The 15619-nt window shown below is 53.3% G+C and overlaps 1 protein-coding gene across 10 annotated transcripts in view; it reads left to right on the top strand.

Moving 5' to 3' along the window:
- CTIF (cap binding complex dependent translation initiation factor) overlaps positions 1–15619 on the top strand; it is a 285846-nt gene that overhangs the window by 100215 nt on the left and 170012 nt on the right. For all 10 annotated transcript variants that reach the window (XM_048218621.2, XM_026496276.4, XM_048218624.2 and 7 more), the window contains 3 exons: positions 8007–8080; positions 9353–9457; positions 14915–14990. In XM_048218621.2, coding sequence (XP_048074578.1) covers positions 8007–8080; positions 9353–9457; positions 14915–14990 — 255 coding nt within the window. The remainder of the gene's footprint in view (positions 1–8006; positions 8081–9352; positions 9458–14914; positions 14991–15619) is intronic.

Genomic DNA, 15619 nt, shown 5'->3' with positions numbered 1-15619 from the left:
ATTCACTCAGGCACACAGCCCCGCGCCCCCCACCATCTTTATGCAGCCCAGCTCACACCCCCAGATTCCCCCTTCACTTCACTGCAGGCGGTTTAACTCCCTCCGCCAGCACTACCATCCCAGACGTGGGCAGAGACGGACGCGGAGAACCCAGCTGTCTGTCGGGGATGGATACTTACTGCATTACAGCCGTCTGCAGTGGGGTCACAATTGATTGGGGGTAATGGAGCTGCACAGCGCCACGGTTAAGAGCATAAACTCTGGGCCACACTGTCTACATTCCCATCCTGGGAACTAGCTCTCTGAACACAGGCAGATTCTCTGAGCCTCTGTTTTCTCATCAGTGAAATGGGGCTTCCTAAGGTTGTAACCAGTGTTAAGTGCTTAGAGGGTGGCTGGCAGTTGGCGAGCGCTGCCTCAGTGCCTTTGCTGTTGTCATCGCCCGCAGTCTGTCCCCCCCCCCGCCCCCCGAGCTGGGGATAGCCGTGCGCACCTGCGGGGCCCTCAGAGGCAGCTCCAGCCTCCCTGCCCGTGGGCAAGCTGTTTCCTTTTCTTTTCCACATGGTTTAAAGTGCTCATTATCTCTTTGTGCTCTGTTCTGAGAGCAGCACGGTTCACCCTGGCATGAGGCCCCCTAATTGCCAGGGAAAGGGGTTGTTGTGAAGGATCCGGCAGCGTTTATGTGCTAAAAACCATCCACTGAAAAAAGTGGTTGCTTCTGATTAGGCTTCTCAGAACCTCGGCCTTGCAGCAACCTGGGAGGCAGGGCCCGGCTGACCCCCGGGCTGGGGAGCGGATGGGGCTCAGAGAAAAGCTGTGGCCACAAGAATGGCAAACTGGAGAATGTTCTTGAAGAAGCCAATGCAGTTTTGTTGGGAGGGGGCTCTCAGTGCCCGGACACACGAGTCCTTCCTAAAAAAATATTTAATGAATGATGCTGGGTCCCACGGCTTGGATGGGGGGTGAGTGGGCAGAGGGATACAACAAAAAACTGAAGCCAGGGCTCCTCATTGAGGGGATGCAGAATCATTGTGGAAGAGTGTTAGAAGACTGTTTCCCAAAGTAGGTTCTGTGGAACCCTGGTCCTGCCCCACCCCCAAAATGCTCTGTGCAATAAAGAGGAAGGATGGGGTGGGTTTCTGGCCAAAGGAGTTTGGGAAATACTGCGTACTGTATTGCCACCTACCTGAAGAGTCAACATCCATCCAAGGCCAATAAAGGCACTGAGAAGTTTTGCAATAAAGTAATTTATTTAACAATCTTTTAACCCAGTGTATCCCAAACATTTGACGAGGGAGCCTTTTTGAACTTTTTTTTTTGTCCCCCACAAAACCCTTCTAACGTCCAGTGTTTCTACAAGTGTTATGGGGACCACCCCAGCGGCACTAAATTTAACCTAGCAATGCTCCTCTCTCCCACGTGACCCTGATGCATATTGACATCCAAGAGCCCCTGGATTCGTGTTTCTAAAACACCCCTGGGAAGCTTTGCCGTTGAAGAGTCAGGAAGCGCTGGATGTGCTTTGGGTTCCTGGGGCGCAAGCTTCGAGGACACTGCAGGGGGCAGAGAGGAGGGGTCTTGAGTTGGTTCCTGTCAGAAACAGAGACTGGGGGCAGGGAGGACCTTTGTTTCTCTGAATCCAGGAAGAGCACAGTGGTTCAAAGAGGACTATCATTCCGTATCTTGGGCAGCGCAGCGTGGCCTCAGAGCCCTTCCCACCAACACCAAGCGTTACTAGTGTGCCGGGGAAGCCGAGGCTTGAGAGCGCAGGGAGTGCCGGGAGCAAGCCGGGCCCTGGTCACCCTCTGCTCTGTTCTCTGCTTGTCCTTGCCTCTCACGTGGCTCCTCAGGGTGTGTAATGGGTGGGGGTGGTCTGGAGAGTGAGGGGGGTCTGGCTCCGGATGTGAGGTTCCAGAAATCAGATTGCCGTCTGCCTGTCCGTGGGTCTGTCTGCAAGATCCTGCCCCTCTGTAACTTACAGCCTGCTTGGGCTCCTGGACGAACCCCTCTGCGACCCTAAGAGGCTTTGTAGAGAAGGTGCTGTGTATGTTGGGGGTTGCAAGGTTTGAGGATTGGTGTCCAGAACTCAAGAAAGGGAAAATATTCGGACACTTCGAGGGCTTAGACAGGATCCGAAGCCCCTTGGCAAGGCGGCTTCACCGTCAGCCTGAATGCTGCCAGCGCAGGGCTGGGGTGCTGGGGATGCGTGTGTGAAGCTCTCGGTTCCTGGTGGTCCGGTTTCACTGTGGCACTCAGTCACTCTGCCGAGTGAGGCCTGGCCCCTCTGGGCAGTACCCGGGCCAGCACCTCAGCATTGACAAGGGACAGCAAAGGAAGGCTCAGCAGGTGAGTTTCTTGCCTCTGTGGGCTGAGATTTGATGGAGATTGATTTTGCTTCCAAGTGCCAGGCAATTTCTCCAGCCCCTGTGGAGAAACGGTTGCATGCAGTGATTATATGCCTGTCACATTCCATTGCAACAAGCTCTGAGGAAAGGTCCAGATTCTTGTTATATGCTGCACTTATTGTGTCCAATAGAGCGACAATAAATAGGTCAGCCCCTGTGACCCACACTTTCATTGTGAGCTTCTCCAGACTTGCCCTCTCACCTGTTAATGGGTCCCATTCAGCACAGACGGGCCGGACCGCTGGCCCGCAGCCCCCGGCACCTCCAGCTCAGTGGCCCGAGGGCCCTCCTTCTTGCCCAGTGTCATCACCTCCTCCGGGGCTGCTGAGTGGCACAGCTCTGGAGGTCCGTCCACATTATTCTTTTCCTGGCTGTGACCTTCCCTTCCCTTCATCGTAGTCATTCTCTCTCCTGCGCACATGCTTCGTTCCTCGGTGGCCTTGAATCCTAGGCTGGTAAATTGATCTCGACATCCTAATCTGTGACTCAGTCATTCAGACTCGAAAGCAGGGGTAGAATCCATTTCCTCCGTTGGCAGGCCGTTGGAGGCAAAGCTGCTGTGTGCCTCGCTTGGCCACCGTGGAGGCCCAAGAAGAGAAGGGAGCTGCTGTAGTCAAGGGGCGTACAACCTACTTGGGCTCGTGGCTGGACCTCGAGGACGTTATGCCAAGTGAAGCCAGCTAATCGCAAAAGACAAATCCTGTATGATTCCACTCGGGCGAGGTATCAGACTGATGCAAATCATGGAGACAGAAAGTAGGAAGGTGGGGACGGGGGTGGGGGGAGATGGGGATCTAGCATCCAGTGGGATTGGAGGTCCAGTTTTACAGGGTGCGAAGAGTTCTGGAGAAGGATGGCCATGAGGGCTGCACGACCATGTGATCGTACTTAATGCCGCTGAACCGCACCCTTGGAAAGGGTGAAGGAGGTAAAGTTTATGTTGCGTGCGTTTTACTGCAGGAAAACAATTTGGGGAAAAAACTTACCTGAAGATTTAGCTTTTTTTTTTTTTTTTAGATTTATTTATTTATTTGAGAGAGAGAGAATGGCGGGGGGAAGGGCAGAGGGAGAGGGAGAGAGAGAATCTCCTGCAGACTCCTTGCTGAGCATGGAGCCTGACCTGGGGCTCGATCTCACAGCACTGACATCATGACCTGAGTCAGAATCACAAGTTGGATGCTCAACCGACTGAGCCACCCAGGCGCCCCAAGATTTAACGTTCTTATAAGGGAACAAGGACAAGCAATGGTCCCCTTAAGCTGAATTCGTACGTGCCAGAGTCAGTTGGGTATTTAAAGCATCGGGGATCAGGGAAAGAGACTTCGTGTGCCACTGTGAAGGACAGCGAACTTCACTCTGGGGTGAGGTCTCAGACACGTACTTCAGAGGCAGAATTTATTTGTTTATTTGATTTTATTCTTGTTGTTTTTTGACCTTTGCATCTGAAATGCTCTCCTACCCATGGGGGCTGGCTCAGTCGATGGAGCAGGCAACTCTTCATTCCAGGGTCATGAGTTCAAGCCCCATGCTGGGCATGCAGCCTACTTAAAAAAAAAGAAAGAAAGAAAGAAAATTGTGAAATGCTCATGGATGATTACGTTTGAGGCGTGGGCAGGGTGTTGTGAGCCTGCCAGCTACTATCTCAGGAGGCCTGGGGGCTGTCTCCTTGTGGGGGTTGATTGTGAGTCTCTCTAGCCCTGTGCACTTTCAAAGTTGCATTCGACACAAGCCAGGCACCGGGAGTTGGGATGGGGTGGAGGGTGAAGCAACTCAACAAGGGAGGGAGGGGGTGACCTGGAGCATTAGCAGTCGGCTGATTGGAGGACTGTAAATCATGCCATAATTGATTGGTGATGTCTGCCGCTGGTGGGAGAGGGCTTGGCAACACGGTGCGCCCCCGAAGAAACCCATCTGTAGCACACGGCATCTCACTCTCAGAAACCACTCTACTGAACTACAAAGAATCTCAAGTCCAGACTTCGCCAAGGTCACAAGGCAAGGTCATTGTGGCAAGAGGAAAACACAAGCTTGAGGAAGACAGTAGAAGTTTATCGAAGTGAAAATCAGTTCAGCAGACACTTCTTAGGCAGTGAGCAAAGAGCCCTGGGGGACCAGGGAGGTGCCTGCCAGCCAGGCTCTCTGATCTAGTGTGGGAGAGGGATCGCTAGAAGCAGATGGAGTGAGAACTGCCACGGGTGGGCTATGCTGCCACACGTCACCTGCGTGGTTGGTAAGTTCAGGACAGAGCAAGGTGACTGTGGTTTGGGAGGTCAGATGAGCTTCCTGGAGGAGGCAGGCTTTGAAGGAGAGGGGCAGAAGAGAAGCAGGATGGGGTTGGGAGGACACTGTCAGCAATGAAAGGGGTTACGGGAACCTGGGACGGGACAGGTGTGGGTAGGAAGCATGCAGGTGCACAGGGCGCCGTCTGGCACCATATGGAGAGGCTTATGGCCCTGAGTAAATGTGGTTGAGTCACGAGAGCATGGTGGCACGGTGGGAGGAGAAAGAGTTCTCAGGGCGCGGGGGAAGGAGGAAGTTTTGCCACTTAGAACTTAGGGCTTCTGGCTGGTGGTGCCACAGGGAGGGGCCGGTCCCCACTTTATTGGTGAGGTCTGAGGTCATGCACCACTCCCCTTTGTTCCCTTAGCATCCCCCCCGCATTTACTGCCCTCCCTTTTCCCCACACCCCCTCACTGTCTCCTGCTGGTGTCTGTGAGGGGCTGAGCTCTTGGGCCCCTCTGCTGGGAGGCTGGGCGCCTCAACCTTGCCACCGGCCAGCGTGTTCCCTTTCCTTCCGATTGCTGAAAGGCTGAAATGCGCCTGCAAACTGCTTGCTCTCCCTGGAAACTGGGCTGGTTTCCACGTGAGGGGCTGGTTAGTCGGGCATGCTGAGTACGAAGCAGGAGGGGAGGACAGCGTGCTCACCAGCTCTGACCAACGTGAAGAAAATGAGGGGAACCAAAAACAAAACCAAACCCCCAAATCGTGGGCCCTCTCTGTCAAGGTGCGGGTGTCTCCAGTTGCTGGGAGAGGCAGGGGTGGTGTCACTGAGCCTGCTTCGGGTTCAGTCCACGGGGGCTTTGTTTGCCCGGCTCTGGGATGATGCTGGCTGTGGTCTGCAGGGGAGTGGCCAGCAGGGACAATAGCAGGTGGGACTTTTCACGGGCTGGCTCCTGGGGAGCTAGATGTGGGGAGTCAGAAACCAGCCCGAGCCGGCCTGGGTCTGGGCTTGTCTGCCCAGGCTGCTGTGTTTGTAGGATTTGGGAGACCCTGGCCCTCAGGTGCTTGGTGTGGCTGTGACGACAGGAGAAGGTCACTGGGTTGGGGCAAGGGCGACTGCTGACTGCGGGAGGAAGGGGCATGACTGAAAAGGGAGTTTGTAGAGGGATGGATGGTGGACCGCCATATTAGTTTGCTAGGGCTGCTTCATTTTACATTTCTGAACCCAATATGGGTCAACCTAGTGAAAGGTATTGTCATCCCACCATTCTGGAGTCCAGAAATCTGACATCAGGGTGTTGGCAGAGCCATGATCTCTGTGAAGGCACCAAGAAAGGATCCAGTCCAGGCCTCTCTCCCAGCTCCTAGTGGTTCCTCGGCTTGTGGCAGGGTGACTCCGATTTCCCCATGGCGTCCTCCTCTGTGCGTGTCTGTCTCTGTGTCCAAATTTCGTCTTTTTACAATGAGACCAGTCATATTGCATTAGGGCCCACCCGTATGATCTCATCTTAACAAATTCCATCTGCAACCATCCTATTCCCAAATAGAGTCACATTCTGAGGTACTGGGGGTTAGAACTTCAACCTATGAATTGGAGGGGGCCCACAATGCAACCCCAACAAATACTGAGGAGCTCTTGTGGGGCCCTTAGTAAGTCCTGGCCAGGACAGAGTGGGTCCTTTTAGAGACCACCAACTCACCCGCTTGGGGCCCCTAGACACTCTCCAGGCTGCTGTGCTCCGTAGAGGCCCTAAAATTACCCAGAACACCCTGTTGTTCCACACGCCGTCACCTTTGCCAGGATGACCCTGTCCCTGCTTTTCCCTCTGCTTGCCTGACCCCCATGAAAACTTGCATCCCCTGCTCAGGGGGAGTCCCCAGGAAAGTTGCCTGTGCTACTGTGGCCCCTTGAATCGGTACATATCACACTGTCTTGTAATTATTTATCACATGTGTGTCATCACATACCATTCTTTGTAGGCAGGGCCTGTGACTTCTCCACTCCCGTGTCTTCAGTGTCTGGCCATGGAAAGGTCTCCAAAGAAGATCGTCCAGTGTAGGAGCTAGTAGACCTGAGACATCCAGGTCTGGGGAGAGATCAGTCATAAAGTCAGGGGTTACTACCAGGAATCTAACTGGGCGTTCCTGACGCACATGGACCATAGTGCACATATCACGTGCATACAGTTCTGTGGGTTTTCGCAAGCTGAACATGTTTATGTAACCAGCACCCAGATGAAGAAACAGAACATTACCAGCCCCCAGGACCCCCGTGGGGCCCCCTTCCACGTACTATCTGAATTCCCTCTCCACAGATTAGTTTGCCTGTTCTTGAACTTTATATAAATTGAGTCATAGAGTTGGTACTTTTTTGTCTGGGTTCTTTTGTTTTACTTTGTGTGTTGGGGGATTTACTTATGCTGTTGTATGTTGTTGTAATTTGTTCCCTTTCCCTGCTGTGTAGTATTCCAGTAGGTGAATATGCCACCGTGTATGTGTCTGGTCGTGCTGGTAAGCATTTCGGTGGGCTCTGCTGTGGATGTATTTTGAGTAGCGCTGCCCGCACCCCTGTGCTTCGTACTGTTGGTGAGCATCTGTGCACAGTTCGCTTGTGTTTGTACGTGCGTGTGACTTCTGGGTCAGGAAGCCTGCACACGCCCAGGTGTACTGGAGGTGGAAGTCTTGCTTTTAAAGACTGTGATGATGGAAGTGGACTGTAGGGGTAACAAGGAATGGATGACATCAGGAGTGAAGGCAAGGTGCCGGAGAACTTGGGGAGATCGTCAGTCGAGGGGCAGAGAAGCCAAATTATAGAAACTGGATGGAATAAAGTGCTTTCTGTCTATGGGATGGATCATGTAGGGAACATTAAAGGACAAAGAGTGGAGCGGGTTGACCTAGAGAATGTAATGACTGGTGAAGCCTTGGTCCATGGGGGCTTGGGAAGTGGGGGCTTAACTCTAGAGGAAGTCAGCCCCTCAACACAGACCTGCCACCGTGTCTGGCTTTGCACAGCTTCTGTGACCGGGAAGAAGCCACTGCTGTCGAGCTGGCAAGTGTGGCAGATTTGAGGAGAGAGCCATGGTTTGGGGGCAGCAGAGACCCAGGGAATGTCTATACCTGACCACACAGTTGTCAGATGTCATCGAAGGGAGGGCCTGTGCCTGGGGGGACGCCAGGGGTCCTTGTGACTCTTACTGGGTGCACCAGCCAGGATGCTCACTCCAGTGGCTCTCTCCAGCCTGCAGGCTGCCTAGAATGACCAATGAGGGGGGAGAGGGAAGGCCTCTGCAGCCCTCTCTGGGAATGGGCCTTTGCCCACTCGTTCTGTGTCCTGACCTAGGAAATAATGCCACCCTTCTCCTCCCCCCTCTCTTCCAGAATGGCAGCAAAGACAATTCTCTGGACATGCTGGGCACGGATATCTGGGCTGCCAACACCTTTGATTCCTTCAGGTGAGCTCTTCTTCCTCTTGTCTGTGGCGTATGCCTCTGGCTGGGACCCCAGCTTCTTGTCCTTATAGAAGCCCCGCAGGGTCTTTGGAAGTTAAGTAAATGTTGAGTGTTCACTGATCAAGAAGTGGAGAGAAACAGAGGGGGTGAAGCAGAAAGGATGAGATTGCTGAGGAAGGAGGTCAGAGAGAGAGAGAGAAGGAGATCAAAGGAAGGAAAATGAGGGGAGAACATCCAAGGGAAGGGGAGAAAGAGAAGGAAGAGGAGGCTGAGAGAGGGTTGAGGGGAAAGAGAAGATAGATGCTAACAGTCCAGCCACAGGGAAGAGGGAGAAAGGCAGAGGGTGGACTGGTGGTTGAAGGGCAAAGGAGAATGGCACGGGGCAGACACCAGGCAGCCTATGTTAGAGCCAGGGACAGATGGCTATGGCTACGAACACTGCCCCCAACCTAGGATCATAAGTGTTGGGGGCGATGGCTGCCGGGAGGTCTAGAGAAAGTGTTGTCAGTGGTTCAGATCTTAGAAGGTTCCGAGTGGACCAGGTTGGAAGAACAGGTATCGGCCAGGGTTACCTCAGTATGTGGGGATGGTGCCCCTGAAAGTTTTGCTAGTAGGTACCTACCATATGTTCACTCCTCTGGGGAGTGATAGCTTTGGACTATGGATGGCAATGGCCCTTTAGCTCCACTCTGCCCCTGGCTTGGAGGTGGCCCACACTGGGCCTGGTCCAGGCACACCCCTGGCTCAGACTCAGGTTTGCCCAGAATGGAAGCACCATCATCTCCTGTGACAGGGGCTGGTAGCACCCGGCCTCCTGCCGTGCTGACTTGCTTTATCTACCTCAGAGCTGCCTTGCCGCCATTTTGAGCTGCTGTCAGAAGCTTCAGGTTTTTGGCCTCCTTTTTCTCTGGCCTTCCTCAAATGGAGGAGTGAGAGCAAACTCTGAAGTGTTTTAGGGGAACCGCTGTAGGGTAGGCATCAGACCGACACTTGTGTCTTATAGGAATGCATTATTGCGCCGTGGGGTTGAGGAGAGGTGGGGGCTTCGCAAGCAGCCTCCTGCCCCGTTGTCTATGAGCAGAGCTGACACCACGGGCTCCATTCTGAGTGAGGGGTCTCTGTCGACCCTGCCCTTGGCTGGTGGATGCCCTCCCTGTCCTGCCCACCTCTTTGTGAGGACTCCCCCTGCCGGGCTTGTGCCCAGTTGTCTGGTCCCCATCAGTAACGGGGCGGTCGCCCCCTTACCTCACTTCCTCACCTTTTCTCGTCCTCTAGTGGTGCCACCTGGGACCTGCAGCCCGAAAAGCTGGACTTCACCCAGTTCCACCGGAAGCTGAGACACACGCCCAAGCAGCCCCTGCCACACATCGACCGGGAAGGGTAAGGGGTGACCAGCAGCTCTTAAACATGGGGTGGGTGGGGTTGCAGCCATCCTGGGGTCGAGAGGGGCCTTTCCCTGGGCAGGTATCATCTCTGCTGCACTGGGGGCACACTGGTGGCTGATGTCCAGAGAGGCTCTCCGCCTAGAACTGCAGACTCACTGGCCTCTCTCCAGAATCCCTTCACCCTTCCCTGCCCAGCCCCCTCCATCCGCACCGCCCTCTCCTCTTCCTGACCACCGCGGCTCTGCTTGTCAGCCATTGAAGGCAGTGGATTTCACATTGGATCAGGACCCCTGGGAGACTTGTCAAAACAGCCAGAACATCCTGAACTCTGATTCAGGAGCTCTGGAGTGGGGCCTGAGAATGTGCATTCCTAACAAGTTCCCAGGGGTTGCTGGTGCTGCTGGTCCCGGGACCCCACGTGGAGAACCACTGGTGGAGTGTTTGATTTTATACCAGGTTGTCTCATCCTCTGCTTTTTTCATGAATCAGCCTTGCCGTCTCTTAATGACGTGTCCGGGCCTGGGCTGACCTCAGGACAGCAATGTAACTGACACAGGGGAATGAGACAGATGGGGTTTTTTTCCCCTTTCTTTTTAAAAATAATTGTTATTAACTTAGAATTCACGTAACAATGCTTTAACCATTTTAAAGTGTTCGATTTAGTTTCGCTTCGTATTTTCCTGATACGGGGTAGCGACCACCTCCCTGTAGTTCCCGAACATTGTCAACACCCCAGAATAGAATCAGATCCACAAGCAGTTACTCCGCAGCCCCCTCTTAGACCTGGCAACCAGCCGTGTGCATTCTGTTTCAGTGAATTTACCTCTTCTGGGTATTTATAGAGATGGGATCACATGTGGTGTCTGGGCTCTGGCTTCTTTCACTTTGCGTAATTTTTTGAGGTTCATCCACATTGTAGCATCTCTCAGCGCCTCATTCCTTTCTGTGGCTGCGTAATATTCCGTCACATGGTTCTATCCCTGTGCGTTTATCCATTCATCTGCCAATGGGCGCTTGGGCTCTTTCCACGCTCTGGCTATTGTGAATGATTCTGCGATGAGCGTTCGTGTACAAGTATTTGTTTCAGTCCCCGTTTTCAATTCTTTTGGGTATGTGCCTGGGGATGGAATTGCTGAGTCACGTGGTCCAATTCTGACACCAGTTCTGATGTGTGTGTGGTTTTTTTTCCCAACACCACTGAGCCGTTTTCTGATATCAGCTGAGCATCCTGCAATTTGGCTCGATTCTGACACCATCTACCTGGAAAAAAGCCTCAGACCCCACAGGTTGAGAGCTCAGTCCTATACATTGTCTCTTCCCCCCACTGCAGACACCAGTCAAAAGGCCAAGCTTCTGTGCTTCAGATCTCCCGTGACCCCCTCCCTGGCTTCTATTGATTTGCTGCTGGGGGGGGCACAGGAATTGGGGTAACACTGTACTCACTAGATGACTGGTTTATATAAAAGGATATAACTCAGGAATAGCCGGATGGAAGAGATCCGTAGGAGAGGGATGGGGAAAGGTCCTGAGCCTCATGCCCTGTCCAGAGTGCCTTTCTCCCAGAATTGCCCTGTGCTCTCCACCCGGAAGCTCTCCAAAGCCTCTCCTTTTGGGTTTTTTTGGAGGCTTCATTACACAGGTATGATTGATCAAATCACTGGTCATTGGCGATTGATTCCACCTCCAGCCCCTCTCCCCTCCCTGGACATCAGAGTTAGGACTGAAAGTTCTAATCCTCCCATCACATAGTTGGGGCCCTGTCAAGTAGCCCCCTCCCTTAGGTTCCCTAGGTAGTTTTGCAAAAGTCGCCTCATTAACAACAAAAGACACCTTTATCTCTGTCTTGGCTTAAGAAATTCCAAGGATTTTAGGGGTTCTGTACCAGGACTGGGGACAAAGACCAAATATATCTTACATGAATCACAGTACTACACATGGTAACACCATGTTTTAAGTTTCTAAGGAACTGCCAGATGATTTTTCACCAAAGCTGAATATTTTGCATCCCCAGCGCTTCTGATTTTTCCACATCTTTGCCAACACTGGTTGTTCTTTTTTTTATTATGCTGATGGCTTTTACTTTTCCTTCCAATCCCTTCCTGTCCACTCTCGCCTCCTGTCACTGCAGATCTAAACATAACTGATATTATTGCTTATATTAAACATAACTGCCCCTCACCTGCTCCCCACCCCACTCCACCCTAGCAGGCACCCCCTCTCGGACCGCCCTGGTTTCACCAGTGTCATGAGCAACAGCCTGGGGAGGGAGATGCTCTTGTCCCTATTTCAGAGATGAGAGAAATGCAGCTCAGAGAGGCAGACGTACCTTGCCCAAGTAGAAGAGCTATGATTTAAGGCCCTCTGACGCCATCCAATGCCCACACCAGAGTATTTGTGAATCGGCTTAACCCCCTTAAAATTTCATGCAAAATCATGTGCTTGGGTAAATTTTTCTGGGGAGAGATCCGTCATTTGCCTCATACTCTCCCAGGGGACCCCCAGCCTCTCACCACGGCTCATTTTTCCATCGTCCTGCCTGTGCGGGTTCCATCAGAACTCCTGAGAGGGTTTTTTGCTTGGGTAGAGAGGGGAGATGGCCTTCAACATGGAGACCCCCTATTAGAAGGGGATAGAGCAGAGGCGAGACCCTCCTGGGGAATCCTGGGTGTAGCATCCAGTAGCCACCTTGTGGGTAATGCAGGAACTGTGTCGCCTTTAGAGTCCAGCAGTACTGGGGACAGGCTCCACGTGCCCAGCCACTGCAGCATCCCTTGGAAGCAGGGTACCAAGGTTGGTTGCCAAGGCTCCCCGCAGCCCATGTTTCCATGGAGGGACAGAAATCAGAGATGGCTGTTGCCTTGGAAACCCTGTTGGCAGCAGTGACTCAGCTGGTCTGTAGCAACCTTCTGCCCTCCGAACCCGCGGTCCCTCTAGGGAGTTCCAAATCCCAAACAGGACAGGTCTAGGGGGACAGCAGCCCTCCCTGCATAGGGTCCCCTGCCACCCCCAGGGGCTGCCGAGGTGAGGATGAAAGGCTGAGCCTGTGCTGGGCTAAGCTGTGTCTAGCGTGTGCTTGGAGCTCGGGGCAGCTGGGAGTCCAGAGGTGGGGGGGCGGGGATAGCACACGTGACCTGGAGGAGAGGGTGTCAACCATTCCAGTCAGCCAACGGTCCTCATCCTCCTCTCCTCCCAGTGCCACGGTGCCTATGAAATAGAGGTGCAAGCCATTGGTACCTTCACCAGCCAGCCTGTAGTTAAAAGGTAGCTGGATTTTTCCAGACCTTTCTTCACCTCCTTATCTGCATGTAGCCCAGGGCATCAGGAGGCTGGAATAGGGGTGATGGGGGCAAGAACTCTCCTCTTTTCCCTCATGCCCCTCACACCTTCCTTACACCCCTCCCACCCCAGCTCCACCTCCCAGCACCTGAGCTGTCCTTCCCTCCCCGGCCCTCTAGCACCCTCTTACCCCTTTACCCACCCCACCACCTCCGCCCCACTCTGCTGGCAGGAACGCTGACATCCCAGCTGGCAACGTACTTGGGCTTAGCTCCAGGCCGTTGCCTTGCTGCCCTCTGCCCAGGACATTCTCCCGAGTTCTCTGCTTGGCCAGCTCATGACCCACCTCCCTCCCTCTGCCCCAGACCATTCTGGATGCCTCTGGACATTCTGGGCAGCATTCCTCTCGGTTCCCGTGCTGCCCTCTGTTGCCCTGAGAGGCCCAATCTATGCACTGTTTACACTGGGGCCAGCCCGAGCCGGAGCCCACACAGAAACAGTTGTTGAACGGGGGCATAGATCGCGTCCTCCTGCCCTCTTCCACCCAAGCCTTGCTGGTATATGCATCCACAGTCACCGCGTTCCTGTCTGTAAGGCTTTCATGACGCTTATCGCCTGCTGCCCCCTACTGGTAGTCAGGCTCACAGCCCTGGCAGATGAGTTTAGGATTTGTTTCCCAAAAGCTGTGAGTTGTGGAGGGCAGGAACTACACCAGATTTATTTTCCATGACTCCAAGGGAAGTTGACAGGGCCAGAAACACAAGAGATGCTCAGCAAATACTGACCAAATAAATGCTCTGAAATCTGAGAGTTGCATTAAGTCTGCAGCTGGAAAATGCTGCGACCATCACACCGGGCAGCCCTCCCCATGCCTGGGTCCCTAATAATAACAATGAGAGCAGTGGTCACTAATCCGTCCTGGGCACCATTGCAAGGGCTCGCTTCATATTATTTAAAAGCCCCCAAACCTAGGGAGGCAAGCGCGTTATTATCTTCACTTCGACAGATTGCGGGGAACTAGGAGGTGCAGAGAAATGAGTAACTTACGTGGGCTGAGGTCAGCTCCAGAGTCTAGGCTCGGTGCTGGTCCTCCTCCCCCAGCAGCAGCCACAGAAATAGCAGTAAGATAGTAACAGAACAGTAACAGTAGGAATAGTAGTAAGATAGTTGTAAACAGTATTAGTACTAGGAGTAGTAGCCCTAGTAGTTATAATGTATTTACCATATTATTTATCTTATTATAACTTGATGTAATTATTACCCATATTTGCCATAGTAATATGGTTCCCGTTAAGTATGGTATGTAAATATGGATGCATATATGGGGGTGTATGTGTATGCGAATGAGCTTGTGCGTGCTGGGCATGATTCTAAGCACTTAGATACATTAACTAGTTTAATCCTCCTGTCACCTTAGTTAGACACTACTAATGATCGCCATTTTACAAATGGGGAAACTGAGGTCCAGCGAGGCTAAATGACTTGCATAGGGTCACCCAGTTAGTAAGGGACACAGCTGGGGTTCCAGCCTGGCAGTCTGGTCCCGGAGCCTGCAACTTCAATACGCAGAAGAAAGACATGGGTGTTTGATAGCGAACTGAGGCCAGCATCTGTGGTCTGATGGTAGGCCTGCCCACGGAGGTCATGAAGACAAAGCATCAGTGTCTGAGTGGGCTTGCTGGACTGGCCCAGAGGCAGGCTAAGGAAGGAGAAATCCCTGTTGCAGGCCTGTGTGACCTCAAGAAAGTTGCTTGGTCTTTCTGTTCATTCAGTGTCCCCTTGGCATAATGGGGGAGATGATGGGCTTTTGCAGGAGCTGTGACAGGTTTGGGGGCATTCATCAGCAAGCAGCTTAGTGTCTTTGCCTGGAAGGATCAAGGGGAGCTCTGGTACCTCTGTTAACCTCCCTGGGGGTTGGATGTCACATTAGTGCTCCCTGCTCCTGGACTGGTCCCTGTACGCCCACCTGCACAAAGTCCTTCGTTCCCGAGGCAGGGCCTGTGTTGCCAGGCCTGGGGAAGGAAGTCATGCTTCTCCAGAGCTATTTCCTTTGGGTGGGACAGACTGATCCTGCCGGCCTTGGGGAGGCAGGGCCAGGCGTCTGCTCTTCCTGCTTGCCGGGATAGGGTGCATGAACATACCAACTTTTCAATGCCTTTTGTCTTTTCTGCTCCAGGTGTGGGAAAGGGAAGCTAGAAGATGGGGATGGCATCAACCTGAATGACATCGAGAAGGTCCTCCCGGCCTGGCAGGTAGGTGCACGAGCAGTCTCCAACCCCCACCCCCAGCCAGGTCCTGATCCTCAGCCTGGGCAGAACCTACATGCTCCTTTGGCTCCTTGCTCCGGCAGGGTGGGCCTGGATGTCCTGAAGTGGCAGGTGGGCAGGGGTGGGTGCCTGCTGAGGTCCAGGGTGTTCCGTGGTGATGTGTGCAGCAGCACACCCTTGGCTATGCTGTAGGCATCGGTGGCGGGCTTGACATGCCCCAGAGATGAAATGGGGCCATACTCTGGCAACTCAGTGCACTTGGAAATTGTTTGTCCCTTGACCTGAAATGTCTGCAGGTGAGGCGTCCTGCAGTGTGTTCCAGTGGGACTGGTGGGGTTGCTGGGATGTCCAATGGGGTCAGGGCTATTTTTAGGCTTTTGAAAAATGGAGTTGTCTGCCAGCTTCCAGGTGTCCGCTGTGCTTGCTGATTTTGTCATCGATTGGGCTCCTTTCCCTGAACTGAGCCAGGCTCTGGGACAATAGGATACACTCAGCAAAGAGCCAGCAAATCTGAGTCTCTAGATGCTTCTGATGCTGGTCTTTGGGCAGAAATAGTAGGAATCTGCATCCGGGCATGGGGCTGGGGCCTGCCACAGCAGAGTGAGGTAGGTGAC

The sequence above is a fragment of the Ursus arctos genome, unplaced genomic scaffold (genome assembly GCF_023065955.2).
Source record: "Ursus arctos isolate Adak ecotype North America unplaced genomic scaffold, UrsArc2.0 scaffold_17, whole genome shotgun sequence".
Classification (NCBI taxonomy): domain Eukaryota; kingdom Metazoa; phylum Chordata; class Mammalia; order Carnivora; family Ursidae; genus Ursus; species Ursus arctos.
This window is presented reverse-complemented; position numbering and strand designations above follow the sequence as displayed.